This window comes from Sturnus vulgaris, chromosome 1 (assembly GCF_052056855.1).
Source record: "Sturnus vulgaris isolate bStuVul1 chromosome 1, bStuVul1.hap1, whole genome shotgun sequence".
NCBI classification, from domain to species: domain Eukaryota; kingdom Metazoa; phylum Chordata; class Aves; order Passeriformes; family Sturnidae; genus Sturnus; species Sturnus vulgaris.
The window spans coordinates 134,476,800-134,495,783 of record NC_142243.1 but is presented as its reverse complement, the minus strand read 5'-3'; the positions used below and the strand labels follow the sequence as shown (position 1 = coordinate 134,495,783).

The 18,984-nt window shown below is 37.7% G+C and overlaps 1 protein-coding gene across 2 annotated transcripts in view; it reads right to left on the bottom strand.

Annotated features, from left to right (window-relative positions):
* Nucleotides 1-8,726: 8,726 nt before the first annotated feature.
* Nucleotides 8,727-18,984, bottom strand: part of MTDH (metadherin) — a 33,858-nt gene continuing 23,600 nt past the window's right edge. The window contains exons 11-13 of one of the 2 annotated variants that reach the window (XM_014879758.2): nucleotides 17,095-17,214; nucleotides 13,158-13,314; nucleotides 8,727-11,558 (exon numbers count right to left, since the gene is read on the bottom strand). In XM_014879758.2, coding sequence (XP_014735244.1) covers nucleotides 11,488-11,558; nucleotides 13,158-13,314; nucleotides 17,095-17,214 — 348 coding nt within the window. In that variant the 3' untranslated portion in view covers nucleotides 8,727-11,487. The remainder of the gene's footprint in view (nucleotides 11,559-13,157; nucleotides 13,315-17,094; nucleotides 17,215-18,984) is intronic. The other variant, XM_088177558.1, reaches the window with a different exon arrangement.

Sequence of the window (18,984 nt, the reverse complement as noted above, 5' to 3'; positions counted from 1 at the left end):
CAGCACTTAACTTTCTCATAGTGTCACATCCTCTGCTTGTTTACCCATCCACTGCTTATTAGGGAGTCACGAATGGAGATCAATTGCTTTCCAGCCAAGCCTGCAGAGCATGCCATAGGAGCTGGTGGCTTTATACTGTGAAAATATCAGTTGGGTTTGTCCCCTTCAGCTGTCTGTCCTGAATCTCCCTGATGATTGATTTGCTGAGCACACGACAGCAATTCAAACCCAGTTAGCCAATATGTGCTTTTTTCTACAGAGGCAAACTGCAAGTACTGTACAGGCAATGTAATCTTTTATATACACTATAAGTAATTACAGATCCATGGTATGTCCTTCATGAAGTGCAGAGATACAGTACTGATGATATTACTACTTCAAGAGCAAGGGAAACACTTCTGTACGGTGCTGATGCTGCAGAAAGTTTAATTGGATTAAGTTTGTTCCAATTTATAAATCTTCTGTATGTATTAGGAAATACAGCTAGGAAATCTGGATCTAAAGCTACATAAGATGGAGCCATCAGTACCATGTGCATGTATGTGTGATGAGACTGAAGTTAATACTGTAAATTTTATATTGTTTCTTCTAAAGAAAAAAAATATCAAGGCTGCTAATATTCTCCTAATTATAAAACCCAAAGATACTCTTGGCTTCTCTTCATCACAGTCTCCAAAACATCCTCCTAAGATACCTAATGCCAGAAGTAACAGCAATAGTTTAAATCATATCTCTAAGTTTTCATCTTTTGTGTAGCAAATCACACAATAAATGCCAATATAATTCGACTGAAATAGCATTACTTGCCAGCTGACCTCCAAACATTGTTTCAAAAGAATGTCTCACGATCACACAGCTTTTTGCTGTGTCCCAGTATAGGTTATCAATGTATATTACTATACTGTGACTGTAAAGCGTTTTATAGGCATGCACATCTGAGCAGTTTTGATTATTGCCTTAGGCAACTTTTGGAAATCCTGACTGAGCCAACATTGCAGAACTGTCCCAGCTCACAGTGGTATTCAGTAATGTAAAGGCACAGAGAAAGTGTAATTGCAGTAAAACAAAATTGTAACTCACTATCTCCACTGCAACTCGTTTAGTGTCAAACATCTATGCACAAACTTTTGGAATACCAGAGCTTTAGTCTTAGCATTCAGAACCCCAACCTCTGCAGACCAGAATGATATACATATACCACTTTGGAGAGAACTTTTTTTCTTTTTAATATAAAAATCACTGATCACCAACATGACATTCTCCAAACCCAGACAGTTTGAAAATGCAAATCTGCACATTTTGCCCCTTCCTTTTTGATGTTTAATGTACATGAGCCTTTAAACCACGTAACTGCCACAGAGGACAGTATTTGTAAGACAGCACTCCTCACTGTGAGTTTTACCACACTGATGCTGATGGAGACCTCCTTAAAGCCTTGGTGATAGCTTACTTCATTTGGAGCAGGGCTCAGCTTCTGATTTGCCATAAGAAAAGAAAAAAAAAGAAAAAAAATTGCCACTAGGAATTCTTTCTTCAGTTAAACTGCATTAAAAATACCTTCTTCAAGGTGGACAGCTCAAGAAATATCTGGAATTATTAAGTCTAAAGAGTTTAAAGCCTCAAACAATATCATGTCCTCCATACAGCAGCAACACAAAGCAGAAGTGAAACACTGTGTGAAAGATAACGTGTGGTGCTCTCAAGAGATATTAACATTATATTTAGTGTTCACATAAGAAAATGTGTTCCAGCACAATGCTCTTTGGCAGCACAAATTCCAGTGGCATACTAGTGCAAATTCAAGATTTTAGGTATGGAAATCTTAATGTAAAGCAAAGCAGTTGCAATCCTGCTTTCCCATAATGATCTTGCGCTGCTCAACTGATGTGCTGCCTCAAAGTGAAACGGACAAAAATTATTTTCTAATATGACACATATGACTTCTGACTAAGTTTAACCATAGCCTACCATTCAGATATGATTGAAATCCAAAACACATGGCAATCTTTGGGTATATAAAACCTGCCCCTCTCAGTCACTTGTGTCAGGCTTTGGAACCCTTCAATTATGCATCTCTATAAAATATTTTTTATCTTCAAGGCAGTACAAGTTAGTGTTTTAATCATTACAAAAGCAGTCACTAAATTTTCTGCTCTGCATGCCTGCTAAGGGCTCACAGAAAAAGACATGCTCCTAAAACCTCATAAAGAAGTTTCACAGTTAACAGCAGGCTGCATGAGTTGGATGACTTTGAACTGCATGTCTGTAGTATATGAATATAAAATAGCACATTATTGATTTGCCAGTTCAATTCTATCAAGTGCTGAGCCCACTCCAGAAAAGCACTTAAATACTTTTTACTACTAGTATTACTGTTCAAAAGTGTTCAATATGCAGGTCAAGTCCAAGTAACATTATTTTTGTTTATTAAAAAGACAGGTTTTTGGGGTTTTTTTGTTTTTGTTTTTGTTTTTGTTTTTGTTTTTGTTTTTTTTTTCCTAATTAAATAAACACATTTGTTGAGAGCAGACTGCTATTTGAACCTCTATCCTTGGAAAATGCAGAAAAGAATTTCAACAAAAGTGGAGAAAATATTGAAAAGACCCACAGATTAAGATTTTAAAATGTTTTAAAAATAACCAGCCAGGCATGATGGTGACAGACAGGTATCTATGAAGGTGGACCCTCAATTGTGTGAGTCTCATACTTAATGTAACACCAATATTAACCCTACTCTACACAGGCCACAGACTTGACTTCCAGCAGGAATACCAGAGAGCCAGCTGGGGTAAGAATAACTCCCAAGTATCAGCAGAGCTTCCTTTGCAGGCAAGGGTTAGGGTGAGCTGGCATTGCTGCTGCTGCTGGGTGCTGGCCACTGCTCTGCAAGGATCACCATACAGTCTCAGATCTGGGTTTTCTTAAGTAGCTACTCAGACCATGCAGGCAAGAGTTCATGGAGAAAGAGTTTAACCTGAAAAAGTTTCAAAGCAGTTGAAAGACTCTAACTTTATAGCCAAGCTAAAGGGCAGTGTAACTAAGGCACAAAACTGGAACAACATACTTCAAAAGTCAAATGAAAGATGATGCTGGCACAGCAGAGTTCCTTGTAACAGATGACTTGAAGCAGGCACCTGAGGCCACTGCCCTATCCTAAACTGCCCCTGACAAAACTCAGTTGGGCCAAGACTACAGCCTTTTTATCACTGAATTTAAAGGTTTTATTCCCCATCACACTATCACTGATGGATTACTTTCTTCTGTAATTCAGAAACCACATGGTAGTGGTTATGAAAAAGATACTGTTTAACACTGCAGTAATCTAAAGTGTAGAGTCTTTGAAGAACACATGGACCTGTGAAAGTCTCAAACTTCTGGAGAAAATCACCTTGATAACTACAGAATGTGATTGACAGAAATACAATTCTTGAGATGCATTTTATGTATACCACAGGAAAAAACCTATATCACTTATGGAAAGACAGGTAGCAAGCAATCATGTAGAATTTTATTGTAGTCTGTTTTCTTTCATAATTGTAGTGCACTCAAACAATATTGCACCTGGCCAGCTTTATGGCATTTGGTAGTGCTGTTGCTTTTTTTTTTCAAAATACAGTATAAGGATCATCTGATCCAATCTTTCTTGACCAAAGTACAGTTGAGACAAGATGACCCAGCAGTCTATTTAGCTGGATCTCAAAAGTCTCCAGTGTTGGGGAAATCCACAAGCTCCCCAGGAAGATTATTCCAATGGCTGATCATTCTCTTTGTGAAAAAGTTTCCCCATGTGTCCAATTGGAACCTCCTCAGCAATAGTTTGTACCCATTATTCCTTGTCTTTTCCACATACTTCTTTTAAAAAGGGAGTCTCCATCTTCTCTTTAAATAGTGGAACATGGTGATAAGGTCTCCCCTAAGCTTTATTTTCTCAAGGCTGAACAAACCCAGTTCTCTCAGCCTTTTCCCCATCACAGTCTTCCCAGTCTGTGGCTCTTCTCTGGATCTCCTCCATCCTGTCCACATCTTCTGTGCACAGCAGGGACCAAACTGAGCACAGCACTCCAGTGTGGCACTGAGCAGAGTGGGATAATGACTTCTGGATCTCTGCTGGTGATGCCCTTGTGGATGCAGCCCAGTGTCCCGTTGGCTTTCTTTACCAGCCCAGCACTGTTTGCTCCCAGTGATCTGATTGTCCACCTGGATCCCCAGATCCCTTTCCCCAGAGATGCTCCCCAGCTGGGTAGATCCCAGCCTGTGCTGCACACCTGAGTTATGTTTTCCCAGGTGCAAGACCTGGGAAGGTTGCCCTTGCTGGACTTCATCAGATTCTTGTTAGCCACTCTCCAGCCTATCCAAATCTTCCTGCAGGGTGACTCTCTCTTCCAAAGTGTCCACTTTCCCACTCAGTTTGGAATCATTGGGAAACTTCATCGTGGTGCACTTGGTTCCATCTTCCTGTTCACTTTCTGAAGATATTAAACAGTGCTGGGCCCAACATCAATCCCTGGGGGAGCCCCACTCGTGCCATGCTGCCCATTTGAAAAAGAGCCATTTACCAGCACCCTCTGAGTGCTGCCTCTCAGCCAGTTCCCACCACCACATGGAGCACTCATCCACACCACAGCCCACCTGTTTCTCCAGAGGGAGGCTGTGGGAAACCATACTGAAAGCCTTGGAGAAATCCAGGATGCAATGTCCACCACCCACCCCACATCAACCAAGCAGCTTACTTTGTCACAAGTGGTGACAGTTTGTGACAAGATGGTGACTAGGTTCGTCCAGCTCAATTTCTCCTTAGTCAATCTATGTTGGCTTTTCCCAATCCTGTGCCTCATCTGAATTGTGATAGCTACCAGGATTTGCTCCATAATTTTCCCAGGGACTGAAGCAAGATTGATGGGCCTAAAATTCCCAGGATCCTCCTTTAAGTCTTTCTTGTGTATGAGATTAGCCTTTTGCAGTCTTCTGCATTCCCTGAAGTCCACAACTTCCTAAAGATTATGGACAGCAGCCTTGCAATGTCAGCTCCTGTAATAGCTCCCCCCCACACACTTACTTCACTGACACTGCTGGATCTGTGTTTGCAGCAGTCTGGATTTTTGGTCCCAAGGCAAAAAATCTGTGCTGGTGCAGACAGATGTAAAGGAACTGTTGAGAGCCTCTGCCTTTTCAGTGTCACCAGTGACTAATTCTCCTGCCCTGTTTTTCAACAGGACATTATTTGCCTTTTGTTTCTTCTTGCTCTTTCTGTACCCGAAGAACCCTTTCTTGTATTTTTTGACATCTTGGCCAAATTCAATTGGAGTTGAACTTTTCTAACTGCATCTTTGCACACCCTGGCAATGTCCACATTCTCAGTGGGTATTTATCCACATTTCCATCTCTGGTATGCTTTGGTTTTGAGTAGACTCAGAACCTTGGCAGTTAAGCAAAGAGGGCTCTTGCTCCTCCTACATCCCTTATCTTTAAAGGGGATGAACTGTTTTTGTGCTTTCAGAAGAGCATTCTTGAAAAAGTCCCAGCACTCATTAGCTTCTTCACCCTCCAGGGAAGCTTTTCCTGGAATCTGTCTCTTTTTGAAAAAAATTAACACTGCAGTGATTTCAGACATGGCTGCAGGTATTTTCCACATTCACTAGCTGCCTCTGTGAACAGGTGAAAATGTGAGGTTACCGATTTTTCACAGTGCCTTTGAAGACTTCCAAGAGCATAAGCAAAGCTTGCACATGGCCTTAGATATATGCCCAGCCACTCAGCAGCAGAGGGACAGCAGTTTATACAGCTCCTACTCCTTTGGCTAACTGGCTACAGCTCAGAAAGGCACTGTTCTCTTGGGTCCCATGCCTCTTCAAAAGATGCTCTCAGACAGCCAGGCTTTAATGTAAGTCCAAGTTACAGACTCACATCAGAGAGGAATTCTCTCCCATCTGGAGCTTTGTTTGGAGACATAGCTCAAAGCATGACTTTATTTGTTAGCTACATAGGTAAGGTTGGCCAAGGAAAGAGCAGTCATGAAAAATAAACTGTGATAGCCTTTATCAGAACAACCTCTGATAAAACCCACCTCAGTAACAACATGTTTGGTTTATACTTCACCAGGTATTTGAAATAAGGGATTACTTAAAGTCAGAGTCAATTGAACAGCTAAGCAGAAATACTGTTAGTACAGGACTTGCTATGTGCGAGGCAACAGGGAACCAACTCATACTAGTCAGTTTTGAGTTCATTGTGGCAATCTGGTTCGGAGTGATCCATGACTTTCCCCCGCCATGGACTGAATTAAAAATACTGAGCCAAGTTAAAGCAGCACTTGTCGTGGTTTAACGGATTGTTTTTAGCTGGGAAGGGTGTCCACGGGCTGTAGGGATGGTTCCCTGTGGGGACCTGGCAGAACCAAGCAGCTGGCTAGTTTTGAAGATTGACACCCGGTTAAACTACTTAAAAGAGCTGAACATGCCTCTGTGAAATCATATTTTAAAAGGAACAAAGCCCGGGAAAAGCTCTCTTGCTTCTGGCCTTTGAATAGGTAACCGGGCACTGGCCGGGCCAGGCTCTGCTGCAGTGCTGTCCCTTTCCTGGGGAGCTCGCCGGTCCTTGTTTATTGGGGCGGTGCTTCCAACACCGGGAGCAACCATGTGGCTGGGACCAGCGCTGGGATCAGCACTGTGTGGCTGAGGCTATCACGGCATGGCTCGCAGTGAACTTTGTTTGCTTAGCCCTGCTGCAGCCAGAAGGACAAAAGCAGCAGCAGCTTTTCTTGGTTTTGGCACCCCACATGAAGGGAAGGCGTGGGGTGGCACCGGCACCCAGCGTGACTCGCACGTGTTGGTGGGGACAAGGTGACAGACAGAAAGGCACAGCAAGCGAGTTCCCCGATGCAGAGCCTGGATGAGACCAACCTTCAGCCTGCAGAACTCTATAGAAACCGTTGCAGTTGATAAAGCTTGAGAACAAATGAACCTACGTGAAGACACGTAGTGAAAACAAGATGGAGACACCGAGGTCAGGGGTCAAATTCTAGATGGGAGGAGGTTGAGGAGCCTTAGTCTAGGGCTGAAATTATTTTGTGATGCTAGAGTGAAGATATAATTGATATATTACTTTTTCTTTTTCCCTATAACTCATGGAATGTATGAGTTGGGATGGGGAGATATAGCGCTCTAACCTCAGCCGTGAGCAGAGGCACCAATGTTGAAATAAGCAGATGTTGCAGTAGCTGTGATCCAATGAGAAGCCTGAACAGAGAGAGATGAGAGAAATGGAAGAAAACCTCTATTCCCAGAGATAAAGAACTTTTGTTTCTATACTAGAACAGATCATCCTTAAAATTGTACCCCAATAAGCTGAAATGACCCATGGTGGGAGTTATGAGAGAAAACGACCAAAACATGGGAGGGATTTCATGATTGCAGACTGATTCGCTGTGACATTAAAGCCTGAGAGAACTGTTTCATAGCATGGCAAGAGAGACTCCTCTCCCTAAGAGAGCTGAAGAAAGACTATTCTAGAGGCAGTAAACGGACTGAAAGTCCCAGGTTTTGTCTCTTTACATTGTCAGTGGGTAAGAAAAGAGGGTGTGGGGGGAGCAGAAGTGGTCTGGAGGTTTATTTTTCTTATAATTCTGTTAATAAAGTTTTCTTTATATCCTTTAAAGATTGAGCCTGCTTTTCTCTCTTCCTAATCCTTATCTCACAGCAGAAAATGAGTAAATAATTCTAGTGGGTACACTAGTATTTGGCTAGCACTAGACCAACTACAGGACTTAATGCTACAAATAAGACCAAAAATATGTTTTTATAGCTGCAGATGTTCCTAAGCATGTTTTCTTTAAGGAATATTTAACATGAGTTTTTTGTTTAGAGTTTTAAATGCACTTTTCAGAATACACCAAGACATCACAGTTTCAGTTAAAAAACCAATTTCCAGTGAACCAGAAACCTTCAGCTTGGTACAAACAGTGAGAAATTCAAAAAGCAGAAGTTCAATAGTTTCCTCAACTGAAGGGACCCACTACGGAAAACAGATAATTTTAGTAATTCAACCAAATTTCAACAGGAACAACCCATGAATCATTAATAACATGATACAGAACACAGGCAACAGTAATCCCCACCCCCCCACCCGTGAAGAAATAGAAATCATCCCACCTTGCTCCCAACATCCACCCAAACTAACAGCAGTTCTGTTAGTCCTGCAGTGAGCAAAATCCATTGTGTTGCCACATTACTTCCAAGTTAATAACTATAAGTCACGCAGCCCTTCCTGTTCCTTCCCCCCCAATTCATTTGGCTGATGCTCTTTGTTCTTAAATGAAGTAATTCACTCAGAATTTTAACATCAAAATATTTTTAGCAGAGTATTTTAAGAAGCAATTAAAATTTTCAGTTTTTTTTTTCTTTCCACTTACACCAGAACAATGAAGAAATCTTTTAGTACTGGCCTGAAAAACCAGAACTGCTCATTTTTACTCAGTGGTCACCAGGAGAAGACTCACAGGTACAAATATCTGTGAGAGACTGCAATTTTTAACAGCTGAAATCCTGACTGGCAACCTACTTGAGTTAAAGGCACAACAACAAATGTATCAAAGTCGGCTTAAACCATACACTCTGATGTCTGCACTTTTAAAAAGCCTTATTCACAGGAAAATCCCACAGCTAGGAACTATTAATAGGGCAGTTTCAAGTGAGATACAATTCAGTTACAACACAACAGTACTAGCAATATTTCTATAAATTTTGAAATGCTTTTAATATGTACATTCTTTCTTAGTAAATATTAAAGTAGTGCTCTTCACTTGCACTTTTTCTTTAGACTTCTAAAAGGGCATCAGAAACACAGTTTTCACCCCCTCCAAACCAATGCACAGTTACCTCTGTAACAAGCACATGTGAATTCTGTACACCTTTCCCTCCCCACAAAGAGAAATAAAAATATGCCATGACTATCCAATTACACATCATCACAAGTTTAAATTACACATACAAATAATTGCAAAGTATTTAGAAAAAAACCAACATATTGGATTTATGAAACCATTCCATGCATTCAGCAACAGAAAAAAAAAAAACACCCAAAGAAAAAAGAAAAAAAAATTCAGTTTCTTTAAAATGGTGTTTTTTGCTCTAACCAAGTACCAAAGTCTGGATCAGTGTATCATTAAGACTAACCACTGCTTGAATCATAGAAACATGACAGTACATAGATAACCAAGTTTCTATTTATAGAATATGATATAGTTACTACCTCTTCAATGAATGTCAAATAAAGCAAGTTTTGCTTTCTAAGACATCGAAACTGCACATTAAGAAAACAGTAAGAGGTGCTGCTAAATAGGTAACAACACTTTGAAAGGAAGGCTAGGTATTTATATGACCCTGTGATCCTGCTTAGCAGAAGCTGTTAGTTAGCAGGGCTCCTATGTTTTAGCTAGTTTGTTTCTTTTTCCAGAATGACAAGCTATTTGACTACCCCAGAAATATCACCAATTTTATTTTCAATAGGAAAAAAAAAGAATTTATGCAGTGAAAGTTCTTGGAGGCAGTATCTTTCATTACTTAAATTCTCTGTATTTTCCATAAAAGAGCCTCGTAGCATAACACACAGATTGGAAACATTTCAGACATACATTAAAAACCTGATTTCAAGGGGTATTTTTTAACCTTTACTATGAAGACAAGTAAAATTATAATATTATTTACGTGCAAAGGACTCTGCATGATTTTGTAATATCCTATTTTTTCATGTTTACCTTCAATACTTCAGTTCTAAATTTATTTTACATGAATCATGACAAATATCACTCTTGATCATTACTCCCTCCCAGTAAGTAAATCAATACCATCAATATGCTCAATTTATTTCATCAGATCAATTTAAGAGTGTCATGTTCCTGATATACAGGAGTTAATACCTGTGCAAGTTAGTATCCATTTATTAGGAAAGCTCTCCATTTAGCAGGTGCATTTTCAGTACAGTTAAACCCAGCTTGCTGCATTATCTGCTCTTCCCTTGCAATACTGTCAAACTGCAGTTGAGTACAGTCAGAGCACAAGATTGTTGATCAGTACCACGTGTTACAGCTGTTAACAATTCTGTTTGTGCCACAAAACCAGAAGTCAACAATTTGAAAAGAATCCTGACTCTTTAACCAAACTTACCAAGTTAAATACCATCCTTAGCAAACCAATTTTTGTAAAGGCTATTTACAGTGTACATGGCTGAGCATGTACCTTACAGACACAAACACATCTCCATACCACATCATTACAGTGCCTGAAAATGACAACACGTCTTCAATGCCATTTTAATTAACAGTTTCAAGCGGGAAATGGTCTTTATTTTACAACTGCTTTACTTGCATAATTTTTTATTTTTTTAATATAAAAACACTAACTCCTGTCCAGAAGTCTAGACACATTCTACATACTACAGGTTAAGGCAGTAAAAAAATGTGTTCCTGATAACTGTTTTTGACAATGTCAATTAAAGCTGTCTGAAGCTACTCCAGTTCTCCAACAGATCTTCGAAATCCAAATAATTTGTGAGTGAAAAATTCACTTTGCTTTGCTCAGAGTTTTAGTAATACAGACAACAGAATTGGGTATCGTAAGTCAAGAAGTGTTAGGAGAAGGAAAAGTTTCATTTCAGTTAATTTCATGAGTTTAGAAGTTGAAAGAATGCATTTTTAGGTAGGATTCTGAATCAATCAAGAACTGTAGGGAATGAAAAAGATAACCAATTTTATGCACATTACTGCATTCTTAAAAATATACTGTTATCTTCAATAATTCAAGTAAGGTAATAGACATTATAAAAAATAACTTCATGAACCATACTCAAGTTTCAAATCACATTCTCAAACTTTTAACCCAAAGCAGTTTTATTGTGTTAACTTCATATAATAAACCATGAAGGTCTGACTGTACAAATGGTTAATGATTTGCACTTGTGATTCCTGCGAGAGCTAGCAGATTTGCTAACCAACTTACTGTAAAGATACGGCAGATTATGTATTTAATCAAAGCACTTTGATTCAGGCATGAAACAAATTCAAATGGTTGACATTCTGTGCTTCTAATGCATCACTCCTAAGAGAGGCAAGAAACACCCACTATTGTACAGACGATTATTTTTACAGAAAACCCTTCCTTGAAATTAATCTTTTATCCGCAGCTGTAGATGAGAGTATAATCTGTTGTAAACAGGGCACTGTGTTGTAAAACCAGTTTTTTTAACTTAAGATCTCTCTCCAAAAGTTGGAAAAACAGACTCTTCAGAATGTCTTTCAAATGTAGCATGTTCTGTTTGCTATATCATAAAGTTACTTTCATTTGATTCCTTTTTAAAGATGTTTGTGTTCACAGCAGTTCTGTTTTTAAAAATTGTTTGAAATTTATATAAAATTCTGTACATGTTCACAAATTATTGCATAAACAGCATGATCTTCATGACAATATTCAGCAACACATGTCCATCTCAGGAAGTTCACGTTTCTCTTCTTGCTTTTTTCTTCTTTTTAACTTGTTTGGGAGATTCCCAGCTTTCTTCAGACTTTGCTAAAAAACATAACATAATTATAGTGTTAAGAGTGAGAACATTTACACAGAATTGGCTTTTAACATCCCAGGTAATACACACTGTATTGATTCAGATCAATCAACTAGAAGTTTTATTCACCTGCTTCAAATGAAAATGATTTAATTTGAAATGCATCTAAAATGATGTTCACCAATTTCATCCTACATTTTTACCCCACAAATATTTAAGAGTGGTACACATCAAAGGTCATTCATTTTGCAAATGTCTTATTTACAGTACACTCTTTGTTATTTTCTGGCCTACAAAAAATAATGTACCTGTACACAATTTACATTAAATGCTCACTTCTACCAGATTACACTACTCTTAACCACTACATATGTGACATGTCAGAAGAATATTTTTACAAGTATTGAACTATGTAGCAATGTGGTTACATGGAATCCATAATGCAATACAGAACCACTATGTTCTTAATAAAACAGACTGCCTTAAAACATGCTGGCTGCTAAAAGTGGTAAAAAAAATTATGTATTGTACATACTGAACCTAAGAGATGTTCTTCAAATTGCTGAGGCATGAATCAATGACTAAAGATTTCATATTTTAGAACCAGAAAATTTCTAAGTTGATACATTGACTTGAAATATTCCATTGCTTCATGTATTCAAAACCAAGAAGCCAATTAATGCAGCTCAATGAGATTTTGTAATTATTAAGTCATCATGTTTCTTCTGCAGTCTTAAAAGCTCATTTAGTACTTCAACACTTAGCCAGCAACTTATTAAGGATTGTCAGTATTTACTAATTTTATTAAAGAATCTGAATCAAAACAACTTTTTCTTTCAAGCAATACCTTTCACATCCTCACTTCCCTTCTAAATTTCCTCTTTTACTGTGTGAGTACTTTTCTCAAGTAATCAAATGCTTGTGAGTACACTTTTGTCAAGTACAACAGAGGGTTTTTGTTTGATGTTGCCGGGCACTGCATATTTTCAAAAAACAGTGTATCTGCAGCAATTAAGCCTGATCTATGTGCTGCTGGACTACAAAAAAATCCCCACCCAATACCTTTCTACCTCCAGATAAGCAACTGTTTCCCTCTGTGATTACATGGAAGCATATGGAAAATGTTAATGAGCCAAATTGAGAAATCGAAAGACCTCAGTAGGCTGAAAATTGAATTATTTGTATTATTCCCCAAATTTCTGGTAGCTAAATATTCTGTCAGCTGCAATGTCAGTAACCATCTGTTCTCCACTGAAGACCTGCAAACAGCCCTTAGAAACAGCACGGACAGAACTCCTCAGCCACAGCATGGAGCTCCTGTTCTGATGGTGATGAGTACATCCAAATGTCTGTTAAGGACTGCATAAGCACAACAGACATTTTCAGTTATCCAAGCATATGAAGCCAATTTTTCCTCACAATGAAAATAAATATATCAAGGTGCTTTTAACTTTCTTAAAGTTAAAAATATGGCAAGATGTATAAATAAGACACACAATGCTCTGATGTGGCACTTTAAACTCAAATCCAGGGCAAAGCATCCTGACTACACACTATGGGGAAAAAATACATCCTAACTTCAGACAAATAAACTGAGAGATACTTACTCTGTGGAGGAGGCACACTATTTTGCTTAATATTGGGACTAGAAACATCTGTCTCTTGCAGCATCTGTGGCACTTGGGAAGTGATCTTGTCAGAATTACTCTCTGATACAATTACAGATGGCTCAGTAGAAACAGCAAGTGAAGGAGCCTCCTCAGACTATTTGAAAAACAAAAATAAGAGTTTCCAAAAGTTTTTTTAAGCAATACAAAAGTAAAAATTCTTACATGGTGTTATTTCAGCAGTATACTTAGCAGCTGCTGAGAAGATGGCATTGAAAAATTAAGCCAATATTAAAATCCTTAAAAATACTGTAATACTATGACTGCCATCTAGTGCCAAAATTTTTAATTGCATACAAGCAAAGATAAACAACATTAATTCTTAAAATACAGCATACACAAAGAAAGAGAGACCAATCTCTCAATCACCAAGACCCTAAAAAGATTCTAGAATATTCAACAGAGATGTAAAACATTGACACATGCATTCGGTTGCAAGGTAAGCAGGCAAGTTAAACAGCACCAAATAGGTAACTCAAACCCCAAACAAATCAAACAAAAAGTATCTCCAGTCATTGCTATAAACGGCTCAAAACACTCTATGCTTATAGAATAACAAATATTGGCAAGCACAATCAGTAAGTATTTCAGTGGAACTTACTGCAAAAATAACTCCCAAGTAAAAGGCAATCGTAGTATTTTTCAATTACCTAGTTGATTGTGAAGGTTCCCACTACAGAGACAAAATACGACTGTATTCTAGTGTGTAGCCCTTACTGCAATTCAAATGACAGCAAAACAGAAAAAAAATATTTTGGCATTCCAACAGGAAAGCCAGAACATAAAAAACTGAAGATCCCACAGCAAGTCACCAAACGAAAAAAGACTTCAAGAAAGAATGTATTGGAACACAGTGTCTCAGCCAAGCAATAAACCCCAAACTTTAAGATGCTATTAAGAAATCATAGGTGTAGTTGTGTCACAACAACCAAGACCTAGAACTATGAAAACCAAATAGTCAAGTCTACATCCCTGGATGCAGATGTACAGATCCTATGTCATAGGCACCAGTTTGCACTGCTTCTATCACTATAATGTGTCAAAATTTCAGTCAGAACATTCAAGAGAGCAAAACGATAGAAATTTCTTTTTTAATCGTATCATACTAAGCAAGAAATTAGACAGCTTTAATTGAAAAAACCCAACACATTAACTTAAAGGATACAGTTCTCTAACCTTTCATGAATGGTTTGCTGTGCTCTTACACATCAACTGAAACAAGATTTTTTAATATCCATTACTGCAGTATTTCTCTCAATCCACTGAAAAATTAATCTCAAATATTTTTTATACATCAGCCATGCTGGTAAAATGAATTCCCATCCTACAGGAATTCCAAACTTAGCCAATTCTAATGTTGCCTAATAGTTAGCAATCATCAACTACATAAATAAACCAACAAACTGTGACTTCCAAAATAAAAGGAGGACATAAAACTTCGAGTGCAAGGTAATCAATTCAGGTAACTATTGGCATCATAGTTTTGTTAGGACAGTCACACCTGACCAGCAGGTAAAGCAATTCAATTAAGATTTAATAGCTCTGCCATGTCAGGTTGACTAAGAAACATGTTGCAGCTTGAGTATTACACTGTGCAGTATTACTGCAAATGTAATGATACAAATATATACAACACTATCTGGACATTTTTCCAAATACTTCTGTCTGAATTTTGGATACAGGAAAGTGGGCAGTGATGAAAACATTAAAAAATGGGTACTACTCTTTGATGGGATATTCTCTGCTAATTCAGAAAGGAGGCCTGAAACAAGAAATAAAGCCTATTTGATAATATAAATAGTTATATGCATAATTCTATGATTCAATATTGAAGTAGTGACTTGTCAAACTGCTACTTCTTTTTCCAAGTATCTCTCTTCATTTAAAACCTTTGCCTGCAGACAAAACGCAAAAGGTTTCAATGCAGCCCAATGTATAGCATGGGGGAAACACCATCAATGGATACTGTGATGTCAAACCCAAAGTTCAACATTCAGCTGTTTCTGATGTTTATGAGGATATACTGAATAGTAACTTGTTTGTGCTCAGTTTATTTTTCCCTATATTTCATTCTCATGTTTTGGAGCATTTGCTTAAGACTAAACTACCTACCTTGGAAACTCGTGTCACCCATTTCTGTGACACATCAGTCACAGACTGTATCTAAAACTTTTTACAACAGCCAAGTCAAACAATATTGGAAGGCATCTTTGCATGTGTGAAATTACAATGAAGCCAAGTCTGATGTCAAGGAGACATGATAAAGACTGACAGACCATCTGCACTGTCAGATACAACAATTCACAAGCTGTCCTTTATCAACTCCACTTCCAGAGAATGTTAGTAATAATTTCGTTTGTCCTTTGCCCCCACACCAAGTTTAATACAGAACAGGTCTTGTTTCAGTTACCACTTACACAGCTGTACACAGACATATATATGAAAAAACTGAATTTAAGATTCAAGAGTAACAGAAGCCCTCAAGTCCTTCAAAAACAGTGTAGTGTAGGTCTACATGAGATGCTGATGCCATCAAATCACCTAGGAAGTTGGTGTGATTAATTATTAACAGTAAAGCAAAGTCTGCTGGAACTGGGCTTATATTTTGGCAGTGCCGACAACTTGTGAGAAAAAAACAAACCTGCAGATAATTTTCAAATCAATTTAGATTTCTGAACAACAAAAGCTACAGTCTTCTAGGATGCACTATTATGCCTTTTTCTAGAAGTCAAAAACATGCCAGCTTGGTGTCACAATCCAAGTTTTCTGTCTACACATTTTCAACTAGAGCTTCTAAAATAAAACAAAAACTCACACTTCCACGAATAAAGCCACTTGCATACAGACAGATGTCTTTTCAAATACAGCTTCAAAAAATCCACCACAAAACTCAACAATCCACTAGTCAGATAGAACAGGCAGCTGTTGCCAACTTTGATTTAAGGTTGAACTGATCTAAACTAATCTGCTGTAGTAAATAATTGTAGCAAAGCTCTACTTAGAGTATTTAGACTAAGCCTTGAGCATGTCTGAATGTGCTTTTCAAGACATTTTCACACAAAAAAGGACTTCTGTACTTTTTATTTGGTGACTTGCAGCCTCTTATAAAAGATTTCATTCTCATATTTTCATTTGACTTTTAAGACCTCAGTATTCTTATTTAATGCTTAGCAATTAAAAATTAAAACTCAGTATTCTGACATATACTCTGTGTCACTAGTGTTGTTCACTCTTTATGGAAATAAAAAACAAAAATCAAAGCCACTAGAAATATTAAATATTTTACACCTTCCTAGAATGTGATGCTTCATAGGGTAGCAGTAGCTAAGCTGCTATTTGGAGAAAGACTGAGAGAATTTGTATTCTCTAGAGTAAGTTTCAACTGTGAGCTGAAACTAACAGTTTGTGAATTGGTTCAAATAAAACCTTTTCTTATTCAGTCATTAAGCTCAGTACAGATATCAAAAATCAATTTTAGACTGCATTTAAGTCAGAATATATGAAGTTTGTAACACTTCATTCTGTTGCAATGTAACAGTAGAATATGTCACTAGTCCCGTGCTCAGACTTTTTAGTTCTTAGGTTTCTACATTTCAAAGTTTTAAACCATTGCTTGAATATTCAAACAAGAAAGTAACTTGCCAGTAAAGAAAGTTACTATTGATTTGGAAGATACTGCTTTTCAGAGTAGACATACTTTTTAAAACTCCTATCTGACCTCTACCTAAAATTCAACTGTTCAATTACCTTTATATTCATAAACATACAGCCTCAAACAGTATTCCTGCTGTAACCTTGTCTACACAAATTAATGTGTCAAATGACTTGAGCACTTCCAAAATCAAATTGTAACATAAATCATATTTTGCATCCCTACCTTAGCTGGTTCACTAGTACTTATGGTCTTCAAAGAAAAAGCTCTTTCCTGCTGTGCTTGAACTTTTGAGGTATCCGCCTGAAATTGCTCTCCAGCTTCTCTATCCAGTTCTTCAGCATCCTACAAAAACGGGGAGTGGGAGGGGAAAAAAGAAGAGCCTGTGTTTGCAGTCAAGTTCTGACTCTTCTCCCCTGTGAATGAGTTTTGCTGCCATAATCAGGTTCTGTAAGTCAGAAAATCTACCAAAAAGAATAATTGAAGTAGTGGGCTCATACTAGCCTACACTCAAAAGGCGTAGAACAACATAATAAAAAAATACTCATATAATACAATAAAGCCCAGAAAGCAGGATGCTTAATGCAATTTATTAACAAAAATCCCAATCTCGGAATGAACTGCACTTCACACTCCTGTTAAATTGTAAGAATGTGAAATTAAAATTAATTTACTCTAAACACTTAACTATCACAACGACACTTGACTGCTCTTGGTTCTGAGCTTCGCTACAGGTTTTAAAATACAAGCTGTATACTTTTCTATCCTTATTATGCTTTAATACTTTTGCAACCTGGTTTAGTTTGCCATAAGGACTGTAAAGAAATTGAAAAGATATCCTAAGTATTTAAGAGTCTAAACCTTTACTCCTTAGACAATCTCAAGTGTAAAGCTTTCATTTTAAATGTGGAATTAGAGTGGTTACACTTGTTAGTGGCACTAGAAGAATCCTGTGGTTGTGGAGAGGTCTCTGAGTTTAAACTGGAAACACTGTTCCTTCAATTATTTCCTTATGAAAATACAGTCACAGCCTAATGTTGATTCCTGACAGGAAGGAACACATACTGGCTTACTCCAAGCTCTTCAGTTAGCTTCTACTGCCTTGAAAAACACTGACATCAACAAGTGAGTGTGAACATTTAAGAATACTCAGTGAGAAAGATGAATGTGTTCCATTTTCAGAGGATAAATATACAAATTTTAAATGGGTTTGAAGTAAGACTGGCAAGTTACTAAACTGTTACAACGGTAGCTTCTGTGATTAGCAGTTCAGTCTGCTCCTATCAAGCAAAATTCCCAATTCTACATAAAAATTTAATACAGGTAAGTTCTTATCTGTAAACTGATGACTTCACAGACTGATGGACTGAAAGAAAATGTAACAAAATTGGAATGGTTGGAGAACAATGAGTAGAAGACAAATCTGATTATGTTAATAGAGAAAGTAGGACTCTACTTGACATATATAATTTGAAAGACAGCTCACAAGCAACGGGAAAAAAATCAGAATGCCTTCACTGACCTTAAGATCACGTAGGACACTCACAAACACCTGTTAACCATAACCTATTAATCTTGACTTACACTTAGTCATAGCAGAGATCAGAACAGACTTCAATTTAAAAAAAAGCTGCAGCCCTAGTGCTCCCAGACTGAATTTACCTCAAAAGAAACAAGGGAAATCAACACGAGCTCCACCTCCACACTGACAACTTGAAAATAAAATTTAATGTAACAGGAATTTAATTTTATAACTTCTAATAAACTGAATATGTGATAGTCATAGAAGCAAAGCCAAAGCAAGTATAACTGAAGTTTTTGCTTTCCCTCTCTAATTCATCTAGTCAGATTCCTCTGAACATTGGTCATTTTGTAAAGAATGTAAACTATGAATGGCTAGCACAATAAACACTAGGATACAGTCTGATCATAAGCTATTAAAAGCTCTCTCCCATTGGCAAAATACTTGTTTCATCTATTAGAACATGATTCAATTGCCACGTGAAGTGCAATCCGCTTTTGCTATTTCTACAAATCTGCTTCAATGCAATTCTTCAAAAGCTATTTAAGTAACACAGAAAACTCCAACCATCCTCAGTTTGAAAATATTCTTTC